General features: G+C 37.0%; 1 protein-coding gene across 2 annotated transcripts; it reads right to left on the bottom strand.

Moving 5' to 3' along the window:
- Positions 1 to 9928: 9928 nt before the first annotated feature.
- Positions 9929 to 18660, bottom strand: ZCCHC9 (zinc finger CCHC-type containing 9). 2 transcript variants are annotated; one of them, XM_037802004.1, is made up of 6 exons: positions 18592 to 18660; positions 16932 to 17358; positions 14298 to 14448; positions 13964 to 14056; positions 11606 to 11674; positions 9929 to 10487 (listed from the first exon to the last, which is right to left on the bottom strand). In XM_037802004.1, the coding sequence occupies exons 2-6, from the start codon at positions 17313 to 17315 to the stop codon at positions 10369 to 10371; spliced, it is 816 nt and encodes a 271-aa protein (XP_037657932.1). In that variant the 5' UTR covers positions 17316 to 17358; positions 18592 to 18660; the 3' UTR covers positions 9929 to 10368. The 2 variants fall into 2 exon arrangements, with proteins under 2 accessions (XP_037657932.1, XP_037657931.1); XM_037802003.1 differs by having other exon boundaries at positions 16932 to 17342; positions 18592 to 18658.
- Positions 18661 to 27022: the final 8362 nt, after the last annotated feature.

The following is a 27022-nucleotide window of genomic DNA, read 5'->3' as shown; positions in this document are numbered from 1 at the left end:
ATGTTGTGCATACCACATGGATCATTTTAAAGGAACTTTTAAAATTTAAAATAGATTCAACAATTATATTTCATTACTTGCTTTAGCATTTTAAAGGCACTTTAACAACAACAACAACCCACCTACTTATCTTGTAGGTTTTGCAGTTATGTGGCTATTTAAAAACCTCTCCCCTTTGAATGTCATGCTATATCTCTAAGGCAGAAAGCTTACATGTATCCTATGGGAAAGTTTCTTTGTGGAAGAATGGTATTTTGTAAAACTTTTTTTTCAAGTAAAAATTTTATGAAACTTGGTCTCTTAAAAAAAAAATAGATCAGAAACAATTATCTCTATCAATACACATTTGTTATTTTGAATAGTAAGGTCAATTGGGAGCCCACAACCTGCCCAAAACAAAATACTATGTTCATTTCTCTCCATCTCAGTCTTCACTTTTGCCACCCTAGTCTAAGCCACTATCATTTCTCACAGTAATAGTTTCCTGACTTTTCTCTGCATCTTAATTTTGTAACACTACAATTTATTCTCCACACATTATCCAGAATGATATTTTTAGAAATGTTTTTCAGATCATGTCACTTCCCTGGTTAAACCTTTCAAATAAGGAGAATAGGCAAATCTATAGAGACAGAAAGTAGATTGGTGATTGCCTAGGACTGGGGTGGGTAGGGTATGTGTGTGGGAGAGGGGTGGGAATGTAGAATGACTGCTAATGGGCATGGTATTTCTTTTTTGGGTAACAAAAATTCTCTAAAATTTAATATGGTGATGGTTGCACAACTCTGGATATGCTAAAAACCATGAATTGTACACTTTACATAGTGAATTGTATGGTATGTAAATTATATTGCAATAAAACTGTAATTAAAAAAAAAAAAAGGCTTTCCAATGGGGAGAAGCACTTTCTAAATGGCAGAGTAGAGGCCTCTGAAAATCTGTTCCTCCATAAAAAAAAAAACAAAAATACTGCCTAAAAAATTGTCAAAATCAACCCTTTCTGAACTCTGAAAATTAACCAAAGTCTTGTAACAATCCAAGGAGCATTTATTCAAGAAAAATTTCTGAATGTTGGCATGAATGTTAGCTTTGTGGCATTTTAACTTGCTCTATTCCAAACCCCTTCCTCCAGCTTCCCATTAGTCTCAAAAATCAAGCTTTCAACCATGGTGGCTGTGCAGAACAGCAGCTTAGCAGCCACTGAACAAGACAAAAGGGGTTCAGAGCTCCCCCAAATGAACCATCCCAGAAAACTGTCAGGATTTTTTCTGTCTGATAGTTTCCTGGAAAAACTTCTTTCTCAGGGGTTGCCTTTATTTGACTTGACTAAGAGCTCACTCAGTACAAGCAGCCTTAATCCTATATTGTTTGTCAAAAACAATCAGTGGCAACTGTTTGACATCACAGCTAACTGGGGAAGAGTATACTATTTGGAACAACATAGTAGACTAACCAAAAAATCTGAAAGGCAGGAGAATAAGGTGTACATAGGGGACTTTGAAAAACTCCAACATAATCCTGGGGATCTAGAAAGCCAGGCACCTGTACAAGGGTATACACACACCCAGAAAAGACACATTAAGGCATTAATCTCTCACCTCTGGGTGATATTGAGGTTTTGTGTAAGCAGGAAGTGAAGGCTAAGGCAGAGTCATAAACTGCTAGCACATGAATGGTGTGCTCCAACTCACAGAGCCTCTCAGCACAGGTTGGGAGACTGTGGTAAGATGAATAATGGCCCCCAAAAAATGTCCACATCCTAATTCCCAGACCTGTGAATACATTACATTACATGGTAAAAGGCACTTTGCTGATGTGATTAAGTTAAGGCTCTTGAGTTGGGGAGATTATCCTTTATTATCCAGGTATTCCCAATGTAAACAAACATCTTTATAAAACAGAGGTAGGAGGATCAGAGATTAGAGAGGAAAAAGCAATGTGACAACAGAAGCAGAGTTTGGAGTGATGTAGCCACAAGTCAAGGAATACTGGCAGCCTCTAATAGCTGGAAGAGGTAAGGACAGATTCTCCTCTGGAGTTTTCAGAAGGAACCAGCCCTACCAACACCTTGATTTTAGCCCCGTAAGATTCATTTTGGATTTCTGACCTCCAGAACTGTAAGAATAAATTTGTGTTGTCTTAACCCAATATGGTAATTTGTAACAGTAGCTACAGAACACTAAATGGAGACTCACTGGTTTAAGGCATATAAGAAAATGTCTGTCTAATCACTAGTGGACCACTAAGCTAATTAAGCAGAGACTTCAGTGGCCACACATGACAAAGAATGTAAAATTTACAGAATAAGTCCAAAAACATCACTAAAGAAACAGTAGCAGCATTAACAATAACAATAAAGAGCAACAACAACAATAAACCCTATAGTGAAGAAGACTGATATCCAGTCTTGCCATATTATATTACTTAATATATCTGGTTTTTGACAAAAAAAATACAAGACATGCAAAGCAATATGAAAGTGTAGCCTATACATAGGCAAAAAGAAGTCAATAGAAAGTGTCTCTGAGGAAGCCAATAAGTTGGATTTTCTAAGCAAAGAATTTAAATCAACTTTTATAAGTATGTTCAAAGAACTAAAAGAAATCATTTACTCATAAATAATATAATTATAATTAATAATCATAAATAATTAAAGGAAAGAATGGGAAAGATATTTCACCAAACAGTGAATATGAATAAAAAGATATAAATTCAAAAAAAGAATCAAATAAAAATTCTGGAATTGAAAAGTACCGTAACTGAAAAAAAAAAATTCACTAGAGAAGCTCAAAAGCAGATCTGAGCAAGTGGAAGAAAGAATCAGTGAACTCAAAGATAGACTAAGATTATCCAGTCTGAGGAAGAAATATAAAAGAATGAAGAAAAATGAACAGAGCTTCAGAAATCTATGGGAAATCATGAAGTCAGGCAACACATGAATAATGGGATTCCAAAACTGAGAGGAGACAGAGTGAGAGAATGGGGCAGAAAGAATACTTGGAAAGCCAAAAATTTTCCAAATTTGATGGAAAAAAATCTATACATCCAAGAAGCTTAATGAACTCCAATTAAGATAAACTAAAAAAGATAAAATCCATCATCCTTTCATGATATAAACTATCAGAAAACTAAGAATAGTTGGGGAAATTGCACAACTTGATAAAGTGCCTCTATAAAAAACTTAGAGCCAGCATCATTCTTAATGGTGAAAGAATGAATGCTTTCTACCTAAAATGAGGAATAAAACAAGAATGTCTGCTCTTGCTACTTCTATTTAACATTGTATTGGAGGTTGTAGCCAGGGAAATTAGGCAAGAAAAAGAAACAAACAAACAAACAAAAAGTCATCCAGATTGGAAAGGAAGAAGTAAAACTATTTGTGGAAGATATACTATTATATTTAGAAAATCCCAAGAAATACACACAAAAACTATTAGAGCTAATAAATGAATTCAGCCATGTTGTAGGATACAAGATCAGTACACAAAAGTCAAATGTAATTCCAGAATGATAATCCATAAGTACAGAACACATATTGGTGGCTGCCAGTGGCTGGGGGAATGGAGAATGAAAGTAAATTGCCTAATAGGAAAGGGATTTTACTTTGGAATAATGGAAATGTTTTGGAACTGCATAGAGGTGGTAGTTGCACAATACTCTGAATATACTAAATGCCACTGAATTGTTCACTTTAAAATAGTTAACTTTGTGTTATGTGAATTTCACCTCAATAAATTAATTTAAAAAAAATCAACTGTATTTCTATATACTAACAATAAACAGTCCAAAAAAGAAACTCAGAAAACAATTCCATTTACAATAGCATTAAGAATAAAACACATAGGAATAAATTTAACAAAAATACAAGGCTCATACAATGAAAACTACAAAACGTTTTTAGAAATTAAAGACCCAAAGAATTGCAAAGACCTCCTACATTCATGAATTGGGAGACTTGATGTGAAAATGGCACACTCCCTGGTCTACAGTTTCAACATAATGCTTTCCAAAATCCCAGCTGGCATTTATTACAGAATATACTGCTCTTACAATAAAAAGAAAAAATCAATAGACTTATCTTCATTTTAGAAAACAGTATCATGACCCATCTTACTCATAAAATCCATTTATATTGGCCAGCATGTGAGCAAAATTGCACATTAAAAAAGATGGGAGATTGGCTAAATGATTGTACACTATGGAAGGTGGTAACTGACAAGCAATTTAGCTGTGGGCAAGATGCTAGGCCTGCTTTTACACAACGCATTTCCTGAATGTTCTCAAGGATGGATAGATTTCAAACTGATCCAGACTGTGTATAGCTGCTAGGTAAACAAGGTCAAAGAAACAAGAAAATTGAAAAATCAGTATACAGATCTCATGAAATTGAAATTGAATGCAATGTAAGATACAAGAAAAACACTATTTAGATAGTCCTGAGTTTGACATGATAAGCATTGTGCCAATTTCAATCTATTATGTCCCCCCAAATGCCATTGTCTTTGATGTAATCTTGTGTGGGCAGATCTATCAGTGTTGGTTGGATTGTAATTCTTTGGGTGTTTCCATGGAGATGTGCCCCATCCAACTGTGGGTGATGACTCTGACTGGATAATTTCCATGGGGGTGTTGGCCCACCCATTCAGGGTGGGTCCAAATTAAATCACTGGAGCCATATAAATAAGCTGGCAAATAGAAGGAACTCAGTGCAGCTGAGAGTGACACTTTGAAAAGGAGCTACAGCCAAGAGGGACACTTTGAAGAAAGCAAAAGAGCTGCAGATGAGAGACATTTTGAAGATGGCTGTTGAAAGCAGACTCTTGCTCCGGAGAAGCTAAGAGAGGACAAATACCCCAAGTGCAACTAACAGTGATATTTTTGAGGAACTGCAGCCTGGAGAGGAACGTGCTGAGAGAAAGCCATTTTGAAGCCAGAACTTTGGAGCAGACACCAGCCATGTGCCTTCCCAGTTAACAGAGGTTTTCCAGACACCACTGGTTTTCCTTCAGTGAAGGTACGCCTTGGACACTTCATGGCCTTAAGACTGTAACTGTGTAACCAAATAAATCCCCTTTTATAAAAGCCAATCCATCTCTGGTGTTTTGCATTCTGGCAGCATTAGCAAACTAGAACAAGCACGCACTCTCCAAACAGCAATAACAAAAACCTGATCCTAAGATTCATATGGAAATGCAAGAAGCCCAGAATAGCCAAAACAGAATTGAAAAAAAGAACAAAATTGTAGGACTCATACATCCGGATTTCAAAACTTACTTCAAAGAAATGGTAATCAAAATTGTATGGTGCTGGCACAAGGATAGACATATAGATCAATGAATAATATTGAGGGTCCAGAAATAAACCCTGATATTTTTGGTTAACTGATTTAAAAAAGACTTCAACACAATTCAATGCAGAAAGAATCGTATGAAATTTTCAACAAATGGCAATGGGACAACTGGATATGACCATGCTATGGTAGGTTGAATTATGTACCCCACTTTAGACATGTTCCTAATCTTAATCCACATCACTGTGGGTGTCAACCCTTTGTAAATAGGACCTTTTGAAGATGGTAAATTGAATCAGGGTGGGTCTTAATCCAGATTACCAGAGGCCTTATAAGGAAAAGGCTGCTGGAAGTAGGAAGTCAGCAGGAGCCCAGAAGAAAAAGGAGAAGAGATAGCTATGTGATGGGAAAGCCAAGTAACCCCAAGAATTGCCTGCAGCCAGACCAGAATGTTACAGTCTTCTGGGAGAAAGCAAGCCTTTCCTAATCTAGATTTTGGACTTTTCCTAGCCTCAAAACCTTGAGCCAATAAATTCCTGTTGTTTAAACCAAAACCAGGTTGTGGTGTTTTTGATAGCAGCTCAGGCAAACTAAGACACACGCTAAACAATGAAATTGGATCCCTACCTCACACAGTAGACAAAAAGTAATTCAAAATGAATTATAGATCTAAATGTAAGAGCTAAAATTATAAAAGCCTTAAAAGAAAACCTTAGGTTAGGCAATGGTTTCTGAGACATGACCCTAAAAGCACAAGCAACAAAAGAAAAAACAGACACACTGGACTTCATCAAAACTAAAACTTTTGTGTTTCAAAGAACACCGTCAAGAAAGTGAAAAGACAGTCTATACAAAGAGAGAAAATATTTGAAAATCATGTATCTGAAAAGGTCAGCAGAATAAAGAACTCATAGAACTCAACAATAAAAAGGTAAGTAATCCAATTTAAAAATGGACACATGATTTGAATAGGAAGATATGTAAATGTCCAATAAGCATATGAAAAGATGTTCAATATCATTAGCTGTTAGGGAAATGCAAATTAAAACCACAATGAGATTCCACTTCGCATCCCCTAGGATGGCTAAAATTAAAAAGACACAATAACAGTGGTTGACAAAGATTGGAAAAATTGGAACTCTCACTCATTGCTGGTGGGATTGTAAAATGGCACAGCCACATTGGAAAACCATTTGGCAGTTCCTCAAAATGTCAAACATAAAATTACTATATGACCCACTAAGCCAACTCCTGGTTAAATTCCCAAGGGAAATGAAAACAATTTGTTCCCATGAAAACATGTATATGAATGTTCATAGCAGTATTACTCATAACAGCTAAAAAGTGGAAATAACCCAAATGTCCACTAACTGATGAATGGAAAACAAAATGCAGTATATCCAGACAATGTAATATTGTTTGGCAATAAAAACACAGTACTGATACATGGATGAACCTTGAAAACACTATTAAATGAAAGCAGTATATACACATTGTCACATATCATATGATTCCATTTATATGAAATGGCCAGAATAGGCAAATCCATAGAGATAGACAGTAGATTATTGGTTGCTAGGGGCTGGGGCAGAGGGAAATGGGGAATAACTACTAATGGGTATGGGGTTTCTTTTTGGGGTAGTAAAATATTCTGGAATTAGATAATGACAATGGTTGTACAACTCTGAATATATTGCAAAAGGGTGAATTTTATGGTATGTGAACTATATCCCAATAAAGCACTTAAAAAAAACCTTTCCAACAGGTTCCTAAATTCTTCAGTATGATCTTGTCTCTGTCTCCTTTTTAATCTCATGCATCCAACAAACATCTATTGTGAGCCTACCATGCATGTATTAAGCACTGTTTTAGGCATTTGAGATATATCCATCAACAGACAAAATCCCTCTCCCATGGAGTTTATATTATAGTAGGGAGACAGGTAGTAAATGATAGATATAATAAATAAGCTAATTAGTATGTTAGGTGATGATAGAAAAATATAAAGCAAGGAAAAAGGGATCAAGAGTGCTAGTGTTAAGATGAGGGAGCAGGTTCAATTTTAAATAGGGTGGTGAGAATAGGACTTACTGTGTCCTTTCTTCACTATGCTTCAAACACACTGATCTTTCTATTCCTCAAATATGGCAAGCTCATTAGGGGCTTTGCACTATTTCCTCTCCCTATAATGATTCTTTCCCATTATCTTTTAACATGGTTGGTTCCTTCTCGACATGCAGATTTCAGCTTAAATCTGCCCCTCAGAGGCTTTCCCTCGATTATCCAATCTAAAGTAACTATCCAGCCATTGGCATCATCTTCTCCCTAATTCCCTTCATATAATTTATTCATTAAATTCAGGTGGAGAGGGGAAAAGCAAATAAATATTTAGGGTTAGGAAGGGATATAAATTCTGGAGAAAATTAAGAGAGTAAGGGAATGAAAAGTTATCAGGATAGGGGAGGAAAGGGGTTGATATTTCCTACAAGACTGCTCATGAAGAGACTCTCTATTAAGCTAATAGTAAAACAGAGACCCAAAGGAAGAGGGTTGGCTATGAAAGGGCCAAGAGAAGAGCAACTTGAGATTCAAGCCTAGTGACTTGAAACGTAATTGAACTGTAAATAGTGGAGACAAGAAGGGAAACCAGTCATATTTTTTGGGGGGGCGGAAATGATGAGATAGCCTAAAGTCATATTGAGACTGAGTTGTCAGTAGAACATCCAAGTAGGGATATTCAGCAGACAGGGAAGAAGGTGGTACTGAAACCTGGGTTATCAGGGCTAGATGTAGATTTAGGAGTTAGCCATAGAGAGGTGAAAGATAAACTTCTATGAAATTTCCTAAGGACAGATTGAACTGAAGGAAGAAAAGAGTGCTAAGGACTAAGTCTTAGGGGATTTGTATTAGTCTCCCAGGTCTTCTGAAACAAAGTACTACAAACTAGATGACTTAAAAGAAATTTATTGTCTCACTGTTCTGGAGGCTAGAAGTCAAGGTGTCAGCAGGGCAGTGCTCCGTCTAACCTGTAGGGGAGAATTCTTCCTTGCCTTTCTGGCTTCTGGTGTTTGCCAGCAATGCTTGGTGTTTCTTGGTCTGTAGGTGAATCACTGCATTCTCTGTCTCTGTTTTCACTTGGCTTTCCTCCTTGTGTCTGCCTCCTCCGAAGGACACCAGTCATATTGGATTAGGGCTCATGATTCAGTATGGCCTCATCTTAACTGAACTACAACTTCAATGACTCTTTTACCAAATAAGGTCACATTCACAGGTACTGGGGATTAAGATGCCAACATCATTTTGGGAGACATAGTCAACCCTTAACAGGATTCAATAAAACATTAAAAATTCAATAAACTATCTCATTCTGATAGTTTTCCTATTTGTCTCCTCTCCACCCTTCATCCCCATAATGCATATGCCCTTGTCTGTCGATTCACTGCCACAATTCCAGGTGCCTAAAAGAGTACCAGGAACACAGCAGGTGCTTAGGAAATATATAAATGGATAAATATTGCCTTCCTCTTTAGGAATTCTTAGCTAAGAAAATAATCATCTATAATTCCTTTTGTGAAACACACAATCATTTAGGAAGTGTCAGAATTTGTCTCTGATGGATTGATTTGACAGTATCCATACACGTTTTTAATGTTACATTCAGCACTGTAATTTATTTTTAATGATTTCACTAACTTATGAAGCATTAAAAATGCAAAGAAACCCAAAGAAGACAAAGTGGACACAAATATCCTTGCATTAAAGACTATACAGAAAGCCTTAAACTTAACTTGCAGCTGATAGGTTTTAGACTTTACACAGCCTTCTGCTCTGGATAGCACAGGTGGAATAAATCTGGGTGTTTTAGGACTAAAGAACCAAGGCAGCATTGCTGTCCTCCAGCTGCATGAAGTGTAATTCTTTTAAATGGCACTCATTTCCTTAAGGTCTGGGATACTGAACAGTATTTTGTAATCTTATTTTCCCCTCACACTGAAAATAAAAGAACAGCTTCTATGAAGACTAGAACTGTAAAATTGTTCAGACATTAAAAGAGAAAAGAGTTTTCTTATTTGGTAAATATTTTGCTTTCAAGGCATCAGTAACTAATCACAGCTGCTTCCTTCAGTTACAAATGTATCCAATCAGGTAAAATTTAAAATGAAACACAAAATTCACCAGAGTCATTCCATTATACAATGGTTGCCTTGTGAAATACATGTATTAAGTATGCATGTATTCATCAAATCAAACAACAGGTCTCTGATTAGTGTTCTAACTCTATTACAGTGATACTTCCATTTCACCCTGATTCATCTAAAACCTGTGAACAAAATGCTAAATTTGATGTACAGTCTGCTCTGTGCCTTTATTTTGGTCAAGTAGCCCAAACTGAATCTTGGGTAGAATTTCTCTCTTGAAAACCAAGGGTAAAGAAATAGGTACTGTTAAATTAACGTTCATTTCCATTTAACCTTAATAATCTTTAATTCTTTATGTCAGAACTAAAACAAAAATTAGCCAAATCCTTGTTTATCCTTACCTAAGATTCATAAAAGACCTTGTTTCCAAAGATACTGTTAATGGACAATGGCTAGTTCAGTCCAGATTTAGGTATTCAAAAAATAAGCAAATAGCAAATGAGTTTTATTCAAGATTTTTAATACAGCCAATTCTGTGGCAATTTATAAATAAGTTTCCACTGTAATAATAAAATACTTTGAAATAAGAAAACAATATAGCAAAGTTTATTTCCAAACATAAAGCAGTTACCCTTTGATTAAGGGTGGCTGACATTAATGCAGAATTTCCTTTGTTTTTAAGAAAAGTTGACTGTTACAATCAGGTATACAACCACCAGTTATACCTAAGTTCTGCCAGTTAAAAATATGTTCTCTTAGAGGACGCAATTTAAACATCTTATACTGTTCTTCAGTGATTTTCTCCAAAGAACGGTGGAAGTACTCCTTAAAGGACAAAACTCAGGAAATGATTTTTGAGGGAGCTCAGCTCCATCTTGGGAAGTAGGTCCAGTTCAGAGGGTAGCAATGAGGTGATAATTAACCATATGACTAATCTTATCAAAAATTAACAACTTTAGGTGTCTTTGTTTTGGGTTTCTGTGGTTTAGGAATATCCAAAATTTCTTCATAGTCTGCACTCATTCCCTTTGCCCAGCGACCAACTGTGACCATTCGATCTGAAAGGAACAGGAAAGTCAGAATGTAAGAATAACAGTAATCAAAGACATCCACTTAGATTGGTATTGGTTTAGTAAAGGAACTAGTTTTGACGATTAATCACAAGGAGGGAAGACTCCATCACTAAAGGAAAGTGAGCAATTCTGTAATTGACTATAACCCTTGATTTTGGAGTACCACAGGCAATTTCTCATCCCAATTAGGGAAATGCAGCAACTGCTTTGCAATGCACAAATTGATGAGAAAGCTCTTTCTTTCTTTCCCAGAATTCGTTATTATAGAATCAATGAATTCTAAGAGTCTGTAAACAGCAAGACTTATGAAGCACCAGTTCTAAAGCTACAAGATTCCACCTGTGAAATTATATAACATCTGCTTGTCAGTCTTGTCATTTGGAAGGGGCAATCCTCCCATGAGGGAGAATGAAATCCCACTTCATTTAAATCTGACTGCCTACAATGTAGTAGACTATCTTCTTCTAGACAAGACTGTAAATAAAAACTCATGTTTTTCAGATCATATGTTAGGGGTAAGGAATAAGAATGGATGAATGTATTTTGTGTAGTACTTGACTATAGGAAACAAAAAGGACTGTTTTTTTTCCCTAAGAAGCTCTCCTACTGTCTTGCTTTCTTTCACACAGGATTATCAGCATTTGAATGCAAGCAAACTAATCTAATAATGGTCTCTCCACTTCCCCAAAAGTCTGCCACAGGCATAGTGAACATTTATGAAATTGTGGACTACCAAGGAAGAAATTAACTGGCCCGATGTTGTGAGAAGAACATGCATTTTCAGTAATTTTCACAATCAACTCTGAATCCTTTAGGTACACATAAAACAATACATATATGAGGATACTCCAACACAAGAATGTTTAAAATCAGCTTCCTCTAAGGCTTAATGGTCAGAGTTTTTTCTTTCCAACTGAGAACAACAGCTAATGCTCAGTTACTCAATATTGTGTCTACTGCTGACAAAAGTCATCACTCCAACAGGAAAACCAATGGCCTTAAAATCAGTAATATCTCAGTGACAGTTATTAGTAACAAAATACAGGAAAAACACAGGAAAATACCAATCTCACCCCTTCTAAATGGAGACCCAGAAATCTCACCTGAACTCTGACTCTCAGGGCAATCTTTCTTAAAATGTTCCACCGAGCCACAAAGTCTGCAGCAACCACCTATTGAAAGAACAAAATCATTGAAAACCACCTTCTACTTAAATAGGGCTTTTAAATGTCTCAAAGTACTTTCATATCTTATTTGATTCCCACATCCTTGTCAGTTGTAAAGGCAGCTGGTGCCAGATACAGAAGTAGGTGCCATTCCTAATGAGTTAATTCTCCACTAACCTTATAGAGCACAAAACCGTACCTATCCACGGTTTCTTGCACCTGGCCTTCTGGGCCAAAGTGGGAAAGAGATATGATGGAAGGCACTTAACCTCTGTAGTGTTCAACAGCCACACACAGAAGCCTGGATCTTAACCACAGTTAGATAGTCAAGGGTCTATGAACCCTCAAATCTGTAAGCAAAAGTTGTATGCACATGCAATTTTCTGAGAAGGATGTCCATAGTTTTTATTAGATTCTCAGATGGTCAGTAATCCCCAAAAAAGGTTATGGACTGCTCTGTTCTACAGATCCTATTAGGCTGAGCTATTAGAAAAGGAATGAAATGAACTTTTATTATAGTGCTTTCTATCGCCAGATACCCTAACCCTAATAAAAATAAAAAATGCCTATTTATCTACTTAAGCAAGATTTCAGGATTGTGAATTACAACACACAGTTTGTCAAATGAACCTTTCGCTTAATGGTCAAGCACTAATGCTTAATGGTCAAGCATGATCATGACGATGCTCAAAGTTTAAGTCACTTAATGAGAAAAATGACTCAGTAAAATACAAACCTGGCTGAATCCTCCCTCTTGCCTGCACCTTTTTTTTTTTTTTTTGTATATTCAGTCATTTTGGTTGACCATCCAAAGTTATCTCTGCTCATTAGTCATACTATTTGACCTATTTCCTCAGTTCAAAACTGAAAGGCACTTTTGAGCACTTTACCAGACCTCTTTGCTGTTTTATAGGCCAGAGTGGAGTAGAAGTGGCACTTGAATAAATGTATTTTAATCCTTACAATAAGTCTTCTAGGTAAACACTGCAATTCATTAAATTTAAGACACCATTGATTATCAGATGCACCATTATTTCAGGCACCAATCAGAAGAAAATATGCTGCAGTTATGTGACACTCCCCAATGGTAATATCATCTGAATTTCAGAGATATTAAAATGTAAAATAATATGCATCTTTGACTCAATGAAATACAGGTTTTTCATCTCCATTTTACAGGTGAGGAAACTGAGGATGAGAGAAGTTAAATAACTTGGCCAAAGTCCAGAGCCAGTGAGTGGTGGTGCTGGGGTTATAACCCAAGTCTGACTGACTCCAAAAGCCATGCTTTGTCACTGGATCCCTCTGTGGAAAACCCAGGACATTACATGAGAGATGTCTAGAACCTGATGGCACCAGCCACAAGCACACTGGCCTAAGTGTGGACTCACATTAACAGATGACAACCTCTTCTTTAAAGCTTTAGGCATCACAGACTTTATTGCAGGGACCTTAAGACATTAGCTGAGTTAAAGATAAGAAAGCTACATGATCCCATGCCAGACAATTAACCAAAGAAAAAGTTAAGAAACAAAATTACTTCAAATATTGAAAGGGTAGTGTGTACCACCCCTTCTACCTAAAATGATATGCTGGGCTGATTAAATATACATTTTTTTTTTTTTTTGTATGCCAACTGTTTAAGCTTTACTTAAAGTAAAATTAGATTATGAAAGCTATTTGACAATATATGCATACGAATCAACAAAGGAAAAAGGAAAGCATATATAAATGTTCTTAACAATGCGAAAGCTTATGTCTCTCTACTAAAGCATGAACAGCACCTGTTTAAACACAACATACATTTTACATGGACCTCTGCAGTCATTTTTAATCAAAGGCTGCAAACATACCTCCATGTGATTGGTTTTAACACTTTAAATTAAACTTACAGTTTGGATATGAAACAGAAGTCTGTAAACTGACAGTCTTGGCACATGTGAAGAAATGAAGCCCAGTAGACTTAATTTTTAAAATATATACTATTTTTAAAATCTTATTTCCACTTGAGATATGACCCTTCTGCTTCTGTTAATGTTTAAAATTAGAACTGTATAACATACTTTCCCAAATGATAATGAAAACACAGGTTTGAAATATACACCTTAGTTTTGTTCTGACTTACTAATATATCAAGTCAGAGAGATAACACAAAAGCCAAGTACACAGAACTAGCACTTAAAAATAAGGTAATTCTCAAGGTTTTGCTATTTTTTCAAAAATTCTAAGAGTGTAAATTAAATAACTCTGCAAAATGTCTCACCATTGTTGATATATGAGGGTAATGGTACTCACCATCAGCATAGAGTCCTTTGGGGTTATCAGGACAAGATCTGGACAAGTGTCCCATTTCACCACAAACAAAACATTTTGCAAAAGGAAATTCACCTGTAAGGATTAACAGTTCCTATGAAGTTTACTAAGAATACGACAAATCTTATCATTCACATTATTTTAAACTATTCTGCATGGAAACATATCTGTTTTTACATGCCTTAAAATTTAATCTCATGTAATTTCAAAATATTATGTGGCATGCTCATAACAAATTGTCAACAAAAATAGTCAGCTCGCTACTTCTTAGCTACTTTCCCCACCAAACAAACAAAAAACTGACAGAAAAACATACCAAGAGCTGGGTCTACTTTAGCCTTGCACTTGGTTATTTCATGCTCCGTGGAACCACACTGGTAACATATTCCGGTGCCCATATCTTGATTCTCAAGGGCAGCCGGGCAATCTGCAATCCCATGGCCAGGTTTTCTACAATGGAAACATACCTGGGAAAACAAAATGTGAGTTTTCACACTGCAAAACTACACTGACTCTATCAATTCTTATCAGAAATATTTTTAAAACTTTTCTCATTTTAAAGTTATAATTAACTCTTTTTCAAAAATCTCAATATTTTATCTGCAGAAAAAGTGTTTCACACATTCCTAACCAATAAGACATGTCATTTCCATCAAAGGGTCTCAAGTGCTTTTGAAAACCTTCAGTCCAGAAATCCATTAATCTCAGAAATAAGGTTATAAATGGATTAAGCAAATAAGAGCTATTTGTTTCATTAGTGGGGATGTTTGCATTAGAAAAACAGTGTTCTATTGAAGATAGACCACAGCTACAAAATTTTCACTCAAAATTAATAAATAATTGTACTTCGAATGTTCACATAATTGAATGAATTTGGGTCAAATGATTCCATTTAAATTAGGATTCAAAAAATATCTTTTTCATACCAAAAAGTATACCGTGATTGTTTATATAACTGTAATACATATTCTTCAATATTCAGAAAAAGAAGTTTCATTTTTAGAACATATACACATTATATTTTAAAGGAGTGATTTGTTCTAGGATGAATTTTTTTGGCTCTAGCATACAACTAAACAATGGTTTGGTTCCTTTTCATACTCTATAGTGATTTGGAGGATTATTTTGCTACAATGAATGAGAACACAGCCATAATAAATAATGACAGATATTTAAATTATATTATTTAAACTGCAAATGGGTAAATATATTTCTTGGATAACAAATAACCATTTATTATTTTTTCAAAATAAGTGTTTTTTAAGAAAAATTAAACAGGCACAATAGACTTAAAATATATTGTATTTTGCAACTATGTCCTCACTTTCCTTTTTTCCTGTTTAATAATATATTAGAAAAGAATAAGTTCCTTTATTTTTCAGATTTTCAGTGACTGCTGCATTTAGAATGAGTTGGTCCAAATGAAGAAAATACATTTAACCTACAACTGCAGCAAAAGCTGGCCACTAAAAACTGGATCATTACCGTAAGAATTCTTGGTTTCTTGGTGAAGTCAAGATTCTCACTACTAATCTATCAGTTTTGTATTGCCTTTAAAACCTAACCTTCACCAAATATCAATTTCTTGAATGATCCTGAAGTTTAATGTAGATGGTATTGCGGAGAGCTGACTGATCTCTATCCTAATCAATTTATTAGCATTTAAGACCTGATGCTAGGAGGAAGTTTTACAAAGAATAGCAAGAAAATGATTTGAAGAAGGCCTCAACAAACACCATATAATATGTATAAAGCATTCTTCTTTTTTTGCCCTTTGGAAAAACAGCGTCTTTCTCCCTTAATTACAAATATAAAGCTTTTCTTAAAAGGTCACCATATGACTTTTTTTTCAAATAGTAAGCAATTCACCATATTGCCTACACCAATGAAATTATCTTTAAGCTTTAACTTATTTGACTAAAAAAAATTTAAACATAATTAATTTTAAAATTCAAACACAATTCTACTCTATCCTGATCCAAATAGAAGCAATTACCTTTTCTATCCAAATTGATCCTAAGTTTCATTAGTATTATCTCTAAATAATTATCTTTAAATAGGGCAATGCATAGAACTAATCCTACAAATAGTCAGAAGCCACAATTTATAATGGCTGTAAAGTTTTAAGCCTGAATTGGTGCATACAGGCTCTATATTTAGCAAGTCTAATAAAGAATGAATGTGTAATAACTGGCAACAAATCCTGATTCCTATGCAGTACTCTCCTAGATGACTTTGGAAGCTGACTTAGAGAAGAGAAAGGATTATACTAAGTATTTGTTTCCTATGTCTGACATAGTTTAAAATCTAAGCCTAGGCACTACAGAAATAAACCTGCTGCCCCTGGTATTCCTCCTTTATGTGGGGGAAGGGAAGCAGCAATGACTAGGGAGTCTCAAGGAGTTTTAATTCTGCTATTACTCTGCTCTGCTACTAACTAAGGTGATTCTTAAGATTTCCATCCTATGCCTCAGATTTTCATGGATAAGGACAACACAAAAACATCCTTTCCAAGTAATGGGAACCACACACATTTATTTACTTTTCTTCATTGTTTTGACATTTTAAAAAGGCTATCTGAAAAATAGTTGGAAGGCAGGGTAAGAACATAGTTTTGAAGTCAGACATACTCTGGGTTTGAATTTCACCTCTTATATTAGCTAAGTAATTTTCAGGAAGTCACTCAGCTGTCTGCATTCATATGGAAATAAGTCCACCATTTTCGTACGGTTGTTGTGTGATCAATCAATATATCAAGTACCTAGCATATAGAAGATACTAAAACAGCGTAACTGCTAGTGTTTACTGGCCCTCAAAATGGGAGGATTAGGCAATCTTTGACCCTGACATTTGTGTCTGTGTCTGTGTGTGTGTATGTGTGTGTGTGTGTGTATGAATAAAGGTTTCTAGCCATATGAAGTAAATAACATGATAGAAATGATTATCTTACCATTGCATTTTTCTTTGCTGCCTGTCTTTTTAATCTTCTTCCTTCCCGTCGACTGTCTTTTTTTAAAGCGATTGCAATTTCTTCCCTTACTTCCTGGCTGTCTGTTGCTATCATCACCCCATTTTGAGCCATCTGTGAGTTCTGTCTTAGGTATTCCATGAATCCATTCACATCCTCATTTAGGTACTCCTTTTTCTTTTTGTTCTTTTTGTGTTTTGTCTGGGGTGCAACATTTTTAAGAGCCAGCCTATTGGCCTCAAGCTGTTTATCCCTTGGTAGGCTTTGGCTTGTACCCTCAAAGGATCCCTTTTTCATGTCTTCCCATGATGTTGCAGGCAAGGGTCTCTTGTTATGTGTGGTAGTGGCTCGTGCCCACCTAGTCATGGTTTCTTCAGAGGTACCTTATCAATCCTTAAGACAATCATGGCTGGTTAGTTGTCATTAAAAACAAAAACAAAAAACAAACTAAAGATACACACCATATCACATATGCCCATATGTTATATTTCAATCACTAAACACTTTTTACTACCTGTAGATATCCATATACACATTTACTTCTGTAATATGCTACAGATGTACCTGTAAATCTAGCCCTTATCAAAGAAGCTACCACACCAGTAAGAAAAAAAAGGGGGGGGGGGGCACACAAAACTGAAATATAAATACTTGTTTAAAACTAGCAAACAATTTGTTAAGGAAAAAATTATTTCCCCCAAATTATATCACATAGCAATACTGTGAATGAAGTTAATACCCCTTTCAAATTCTGCAGTTTTCCTGGCCGTTTACTTTCCTATATCTAAGCCCCAGGTACTTAGATACAGATATCTAAGCTTCCCAATCTTCTGGTTTAGTCTGCCATTTCAACGCAAACAATTTGCGTAAAAGATTTCTAAGCATACAGAAATGTCCTCTAACGTGAAGTATGGCATTACAACTCTTCCCTCAGATTTACAAATAAAGTCCATAAAAGTGTTTAAAGTCATGTAATGATATCAGACCTTCCTCTCTTATTAATCACGATCTAAGTTACTTTCAACCTAGGGACTTCAAATCATCTTCAATTATTACGCTGCCACTTTTTTAAAGCGGCATCCGGGGCACCAATCAGTGTTAACGCCTCAGTCCCGGCGGTCGGAGAGGTCGCAAAACACATGCCTTCAACACCTGCTGAGGCGCGGGGCTAGTGAATTGCTGTGAGTCCCTGCACGTCATTTTACTCGCCGCGCGCACACTAGGCGCTGAAGATTCTGCGACTGTCACAGTGGGGCAGGAGCTGTTCAACAGGATGTGGATCCTCTTTTCCCTCCATAGGTGGGGAAGACGAAGCTCTGAGTGCCAAGAGAGTGAAGTGGGAAGGCCCTACGTCTGCGGAGCCTCACGCGCCGCGGGCTCCAGTGGGGCTGGGCACGTCGACCCGAGTGACCAGCGCCGGACAGGTGAGGCCGCTCCCCAACGCCGGCGCCCACGGCAGGCCGCGAACCCTGGCACTCCAGCCCCATCTGTCGCTGGGGTATCTCGGACCCTGCGGCCAGTTCCTCTGCCTCCCTCGCTTCCCACACACTGACCCGCCAGACCCCAAGGAACGAACGAGATGACTCTACAGCATTAGGGTGCCTAGCTGCCCCACTTTGGTGTACGGCTCGCGACTTCTTACCGCGCGTGAATCCTCCAGAGCAGCAGAGTTTGCGAGCCAGAGAAGCTCTCCTCCCATTGCGGTGACGTATGCACTCGGGACCGGAAGCACAACTTCCCTGAAACTACGTCACTTCCCGCGAGCCAAGTCTAGGCTGGCGAGAAGAACCTTGAGGAACAGGCATTGTAATCTGCCTTCAGTAAATGTTTGTGAAACTCCTAGTGTTTGGAAGTGGCTGGATATCAGGGGTTAAAGGATGACGAATGCTCAATCCTTGCTCTCTGAGAACTCACAATTTAGGCGAGAGGAAAAATAACCCCTGTAGGCTCCGTGAGGTGGAAGATGTCGGAAAACTTCCTTGAGAAGATAACTTTTGAACTGGACTTCACAAACTGAAAAATAAATTCTTCCGGCGGAATTGCCCGGGCACAGGGAGTTCAGGGTAACCCAGGTAGAGGCAAGGCAAAGGTATTCGTAAACTGGGAGTGGATCAGTATGATAGAAATCTGAAAAGTCCATTTGAGTCCCCATTGGATGGGAGTTGATGCCTCATGGTCTTCCTGGCCGGTGTTAGTTGAGCATTCACTTGGAGTTTCACACTTTGTAGCTAAAAAAGGTCTCTTTTTGAGAGGTGAACCCTAGTCTCCTAAATTGAACTCATCTCTCTCTCTCTCTCCTCTCCCAAAATACTACCATCAGTTGTGCTTAGTGAAAAAGTGGCTTTGTCACATACCCAGTTCTTTGGGACCAACAATCTTAATCATTATGCTTCACTCATTAACTTTTAAATATCTGTCCACTTTTTGTCTCTACTGTGGCCTCTCTTGTCACACCTTCCTTCGTCTCTCACCTGGGTTTTTGCAGCTGATCTGGGTATCCGTTCTTGCCCTACTCAAGTCCATTTTCCATGCGGCAGCCACGTGAACTTTTGAAAATGTAAATCAGATTGTTAAATCGCATTGTTGATCTCCTGCTTTAAACCTTTCAGTTGTTTCCCATTGTTCTTATGATGAAGTTGAAACTCCTTAACATGGTATTAAGACAGTGCCTTATCTGTCCCTGTCTCCTTCACTAGCTCCAACTCGCATGATTCTTCCTCTCTCTGTGTTCCATCCGTGGGGGTCTTCCCTCAGTTTCTCAAATACAATACCAGAGGTTCATATATTCTGTTTGCTTTGGTACTTCTTTCTCTCTTTCAATTATTTTTTACTCACCCATCAAGGCTTTTAACCTTTTATTCTCAGGTAAACCTTCCAAAGTGCCCCCAAACCAGACCAGTCCACCATTGTATACAGTCTGTAATCTGTACTTCTTTATGGCACTTTTCAAAATTGTAATTACATAAGGGGTTGTATAATTAGTTGTTTCTTGTATCCCTGTGTCTAGTACATGACCTGGTACAAAGTTGGTGTTCCGTACACGTTTGTTAACTGAATGGAGAATAAGTACTTGGCCATGCTTGTTTAAAGCAAAATAAAGTAGGAATATTGGGATTTGATATAATAAATATCACAAACAAATAGTCCTAATTCATATGGTGGAGAAATTTTTAAAAGGCAAAAAATTTCTCCAGCCCTTGAAAATAGGGAATTTCCTAAAAGATACCGGATTCCGCTCCTCACGCCAGCTAGCTTCAGGTTCCAGTCACCAACTTAGTGACATTTAATGAGGTTTTAGCTTTTGTGGATGTCAGGTACTTGCAAATAAGGTAGACCACTAGAGGGCGCGTTCAACTAAAACTTGTCATTTTAGAATTACGCTGCATTTTAACCTGTAGAAGGTTGGTTGTGCCTGGAAAAGAAGGAGCATGATCTAAATTTGTTTTTGTGAAGATGCAGCAAATAACAATTAGTAGTTGAGTAAATAAGTAATGGAAATACTTTGGGGTTCAGAAGAAAATATCACTATTACTACTAATAATACCGAGTACCTCTCTATGCAAGCTATCACAAGAGAAGCGGAAAGAAATTCAGTAAGTTAATTCCTGCCCTCAAAGAGCTTATGTTCTTTCTTCTGTGAGCAAAATATGTACTTCCAAATCTATCTCAGTACACCTGGTACTGTGCTTAATGCTTTACATGTGTTACCTTATTTATCCACGCAATATCCTGTGAGAGAGGTACTGTCATTTTCTCATTTTTCAATAAGGAAACAAGCTCAGATTGCTGAAGTAACTTATCCAAGGTCACACAGCTTGTAAGAGGTAGAGCCAAGATTTGAATGAGATCTTGGTCTAAAACCTGTGGGCTCTACTACATTGAAATACTGCAGAGGATTATTTTCCTGTTTGAGTTCACTTAATTTAAAACAGACTTTACTCAGTTATCCTTACCCATGTGGGAACTTTGTTTTAGAACATACTCATTGTTACAGTTGAAGAGATTTTCTTTTTAGTCAATTTTCCCATTCTGTATGTTATTTCCCAATAGTACTAACAGCAAAGTCACTGTTGAATGAGAAGCCAAGGTTTTGATTATGAAGGAGTGAAGTACCTCATTTTTTAAGAATTGTGAACTGTATCATGCATTCAGAAAAGGGTATAAAACATATGAAGTAACAGTAAAACACATGTTTGTGTAAACTCTAACCAGTTTAAGAAACTGACCATTGCCAGACTTTTTAAATTATATTTGCACGGGCAATGTATTTTTATGTTTCAAATAAAAATACTTATTATGGTTATGTACCTTTCTTCAAACCATCTCTCATGCTGATAATAACTCTAAATTCTGGACTGAATATAAAAAACAACTATCTGAAGATTTGAAAGAGTAAAGAAAAGTAGGTGATTATGGAGAGGAGTTCAGATTTGAAGAAGCAGCTGGCATGTGGGTGAGTATCCCTTTGTGTGCATTTGTGTGTGTGTGTGTGTGTGTGCACATACATGTTTGGGTTTGCTCTAGGTGTGGGCCACTGTCACAAAGTGGTACAACATGAGCAGCTAAATCTGCAATAAAAAGTCCAGTGCCATCTTTCTAGCTAGAGGAGCCAGGGAAAGGATCATGGGAAATAGCCACCCCAGAAAGTGAGGGGGAATTCTGGAGGGGAGAGAGCCACAGAGAGTATTCCTCTATTTCTGTGTTTGAATCCCATACAAGCCTCAAGCTGGCCTCTGAATCACACATGCATGAGACAAACTCAAAGGCTTAAAGAAATGAACTGAGATTTGAGAGACAAAATGTATAACATGAGCCTAAACAAGTTAATTGCCTGCTTAAAAACATCACTCCCACCCCTAGCCCCAGAAGAATAAACAGAACTCAGAGATAAATATTAGTCAGGTACTCTAAGGATAAACAGAACCAACAGGAGATATTATAATTTAATATTATGAGATTTTTATAAGAATTGTCTCATGAGACTGGGGATGGGCAAGTCCAAATTCTTTAGAGCAGGCCACAAGCTGGGAAATACCGATGAAGGTTTTCAGTGAATTCCCAAGGAGAAGCTAGCTTGCTGAAGTAGAGACGGAAAGTCTCTCTCTTCTGACTACTAATATCATAACTTCTCCTTTAAGCCTTCAACTGATTGGATGAGACTTCTCTCATTGTTAGAGGCAGTCCCCTCAGTTGACTGTAAATGTAATCAGTCATAAATGCAATCAGTTTACTAATGATTTAAATCCACAAAATATCCTCATATTAACATTCAGGCTAGTGCTTCCTTGACCAAACAACTGAACACCATAACCTGGCCAAGTTGACACATGAACTTAAGAATCACAGTATACAACATAACAGTCACAATGTTCAGAATAAAATCCAAAATTACATGACATACAAAGGACAGAAAAATGTGAAACATTTTCAAGGAAAAAAGACAATTTAACAGATGCCAACCCCCAAATGGCCCAAGATGTTGGACTTAACAACAAAGCCTTTAAAGGATCTATTATCAATATGATCTAAATGAATTAAAAGATGGAAAATCTCAGTAGGGGAATTGAAAATATAAGAAAGAACCAGATAGAAATTTTAGAGCTGAAAAAATATATCTGAAAGCAAAACCCCAAAACAGAGAAAAGAATCTGTGAACTGAAAGATAGATCAAGAGAAAATATCCAATATGAAGAACTGAGAAAAGCCTCAGAGATCTGAAGGACAATATCAAAAGTCTTAAATATCTATTGTAGGAGTCACAAAAGGAGAGGAGAGAAAGTATGGGGCAGAAAGTATTTTTAACCAGTCTCCTTTTAATGGATGTTTATGTTGTTTCCAATCTTTTACTATTATTTATAATTTTGTAGTGAATAAACTTACATATATGTCATTTTTTACATATACAAATGTATCTGTTGCTGAATCAAAAGTATATGCATTTGTAACTTTGATGGATATTTACCATTCTCCTCCTTAGAGCTTGTACCAGTTTACATTCCTACCAGCAATGGCACTGGTTTCTCATACTTCCCCAAAGACTGTACTGTCACATATTTAGATTTCTCCCAAACTGTCATAGGTGAAAAATAGTAACTTGGTGTTGTTTGAAATTTCTGTTCTGTTATTATGAGTAGGGTGGAACATCTTTTTATGTTTACGAGTCATTTGTATTTACTTTTATATGAACTAACAGTTTATATTATTTGCCCATTTCTTATTGAGTTGTTGGTTTTTTTCCTAATTGATTCTAGGAGCTCTAGATATATACTAATAATCAATCCTCTTTTTGAATATTAGGTTAGGAATAGAAGGAATACAGATTTGGGGAACATACTGACTCCCTAGATTTGGCTTATGGGCCCCTCCTATTTTTCTTCTGGCCTACCTCTTAATTCACAGTATTATATGCCTCCCCTACTAGACTGTAAGCACCAAACCACCAAAATGATATGGATACTGTATGTCTTGTTCACTGTTTGCATCTTGTTTGTGTTACAGAATTGGTATATAGAAAGCACTCAAATTTTTGTTGAATGTATAAATGTAAGAATGAATGAAGAAAGGGAAGCGCTTTTATATTTGGTGAGTGATGAATACCAGATCAGAATGTTTCAGAACAGGTTCTCTAGTGTAGTTTAAAACAACAACAACCACAAGAAAGAAGAAAACAAAAACAGAAAAATGAGTAGTCCAGTCTCATAGTCATTAATAATTGTCAGAGTAGTTTTGGCCCATAAAGTTTGTAAAGTAACTTCTGTCCTGCCTTTGTTAGTTCCTAACAGAATTTATTACCATCTCTTGACTGAATTGTCTGTGCCAACTGGCATCTGTGCCATTAGAGTGCACCATGTAAAGTTAGATGCTGCTGGCAGTTTGATGGTTTTAGTAAACTCAAGCTTTACTTCATTTACTTTTGTTGAGATGAAAGGACACAAAAATGACATTAAAGAATACCCAAGAACATGAATATGGGAAATTTATGCACCAATACTTCAGTTTTGTATGTACCTCAGAATTGACTGTAGCTTTAGCAATACTTAAAAATTAATTTTAAACCAAAACAATTAATGTTCATTTTCTTATGTCCAGAAATTATCTAGGCTGATAAGATAGTCTGTGGATAGGGAAGAAATATCAGAACGTTTTAGGAACCAGTAAGGGTTGATTTTAATTCAACACTCACTGAATACCCTGTTGTAATATTAATAATAATGTACATTGTTATAGGACTTTAGAATTTGGAAAGTATTTTCGCTAGAATTTTTAATTAATCCCTTTATTTATTTAACAAACATGTATCAACTACCTTGTAAAAACCAAAATCACTTTTTAAGGTGCCATAGTTGATGCCTGTTTAAATTCTTCATCTACAGAAAATTAAAAACTTATTGATTTGATAAATTAATTAATGTAAAGCCTATTGAGAAATCTACCTTTGACCAAAACACTTAAGTAAATTTTATCTCTACTCATGCTAGGTTATGCTTCAGGAGTTTGTTGCTACCTAGAAGGTATGAAAGCTTGGTTACACTGACTTTTGGGTGTTTGGAAGGAGAGGGGTTTGTGTAATAGGGTTGAGGATCAGTGCTCACACTTCAAAATCCCTATACCGGTAGACTCCATGAAGAGAAAATTTTGGCAAAGAAAGCTTGTTTCTGAAAGTTGGACTGTATGAAATGATGTAACAGGGTAATTGTTTAAACCAGGGCTAGTCATTGGAGAAAAGGGTGAACTGATGTTTGTAAATATAGGGAGACCTATCTCTTACTGCAAGTTTTGTTTACAACCAAAAGGCTAAAACTCTGTGTAGGGCATCTGGAAGGATATACTTAATTTTCTGAGGATCTGCTAACTGTCTTCCATAGCAGCTGCACCATTTTGCATTCTTGCCAGCGATGAATGAGTGTTGCTGTTTCTCCATATCTTTTCCAACACTTGTAATTTTCCGTTTTTTTTTTTTTTTAATAGTAGCTGTTCTAGTGGGTATGAAATGGTATCTCATTGTGGTTTTGATTTGCATTTCCCTAATGACTAATGACATTGAGCATATTTTCATGTGCTTTCTGGCATTTGTATATCTCCTTTAGATACAGGTCTATCAGAGTCTTTTGTCCATTTTTTAGACTGGTTTGTCTTTTTGTTGTTGAGTTTAAGGATTGCTTTATGTATGCTAGTTACTAAACCCTTATCGGATATGTAGTTTCCAAATTTACAATTCTCCCGTTGTGTCGGTTTTCGTTTTACTTTCATGATAAAGTACATTGATGCATAAAAGTTGTTTTTTTATAAAAATTTTGATTAGGTCCCATTTGTCTATTTTTTCTTTTGTTGCTTGAGCTTTGGGTATAGAGTCTGAAAAGAAATCTTTTTTTGTGGGGGGGGGGGGGGGTACACTGGGAAGACAGATTTATTCTCTGACAGTCCTAAAATGAAGCTGTCAGCAGTCGGCAGAACCAGTTCCTTCTTGAGCCTCCCGGGGAGAATCCCTTTCCTGGCCTTTTCAAGTTTCTAGAGGCCTGCTGCGCCACTTGGCTTGTGGTCCCTTCCTTCGCCTTCTGAGCCAGCAGTAGCATCGGCTCTGACCTGCTTCCATCACATCTTGGAAGCCCCTGCCCCCTTCCCTTACGGGCATCAGTCCCACCCGGGCAACACAGAGCACTCTCCCCCTCTCAGGATCCTTCCACCCCACCTGCAAGTCCCCTTTGCCATGAAGGGCACAGTCACCAGGCTCTAGGGCTTAGCATGTGGCCATCTTGGGGCACTGTGAACATAAGGTCCTGAAGATGCCTCCCTGCATTTTCTTCTAGGAGTTTTATAGTTCTGGCTCTTATATTTAGGTCTTTTATCCATTTTTAGTTGAATTTTGTATATAGTGGGAGGTAGGGATTCACTTTCATTCTTTTGCAAATGGAGATCCAGTTTCCCCACTATTGTTTGTTGAAGAGACTCACGTTCTTTCGCAATTGAGTGGTCTTTTCCCCCTTGTCAAAAATCAATTGGCTATACCCTCACCCCCACCCCGAGGAGCTGGCAGAAGGCACAGAAGTGTTGCATTTCCTCACCTGGACTGGTGTTGATGTTGTCACATACACCGGGACTGGCAGTTTGATGTGCCAAGCCCTCTGTTGTGGGACTTGCCCTTATGAAGCTCGTTACTGCAAAGGAGAGACTAAACTTGCATATAATTGTGCCTAAGAGTCTTCCCCTGAGTACCTCTTTGTTGCTCAGATGTGGCCCTCTCTCTCTCTAACTGAGCCACCTCGGCAGGTGAACTCACTGCCCTCCCCTCTACATGGGACCTGACTCCCAGGGACGTAAATCTCCCTGGCAACGCAGGATATGACTCCAGGGGATGAATCTGGACCTGGCATCGTGGGATTGAGAATATCTTCTTGACCAAAAGTGGGATGCAAAATGAGACGAAATAGTTTCAGTGGCTGAGAGATTTCAAATGGAGTCTAGAGGTCACTCTGGTGGACATTCTTATGCACTATATAGAGAACACCTCTTAGGTTTTAATGTATTGGAATAGCTAGAAGTAAATATCTGAAACTACCAAACTCCAACCCAGTAGTCTGGACTCCTGAAGATGATTGTATAATAATGTAGATTACAAGGGGTGACAGTGGGATTGTGAAAACCTTGTGGATCACACTCCCTTTATCTAGTGTATGGATGGCTGAGTAGAAAAATGGGGACAAAAACTAAATGACAAATAGGGTGGGATGGGGGGGATTGTTTGGGTGTTGTTTTTTTAGTTTTATTTTTTATTCTGATTCTGATTCTTTCTAATGTAAGGAAAATGTTCAGAAATAGAGTGTGGTGATGAATGCATAACTATGATTGTACTGTGAACAGTTGATTGCATACCTTGGATGATTGTATGGTATGTGAATATATTTCAATAAAACTGAATTAAAAAAAAAATCAGTTGGCTATAAATGTGAGGGTTGATTTCTGAACTCTCAGTTCAGTTCCATTGATCTGCATGTCCTTGTGTCAGTACCATGTTGTTTTTATTACTGTGGCTTTGTAATACATTTTAAAATCAGGAAGTCTGAGTTCTCCAACTT

The sequence above is a fragment of the Choloepus didactylus genome, chromosome 13 (assembly GCF_015220235.1).
Source record: "Choloepus didactylus isolate mChoDid1 chromosome 13, mChoDid1.pri, whole genome shotgun sequence".
NCBI classification, from domain to species: domain Eukaryota; kingdom Metazoa; phylum Chordata; class Mammalia; order Pilosa; family Megalonychidae; genus Choloepus; species Choloepus didactylus.
The sequence above is the reverse complement of the archived record's forward strand: the minus strand, read 5'-3'. Positions and strand labels throughout refer to the sequence as shown.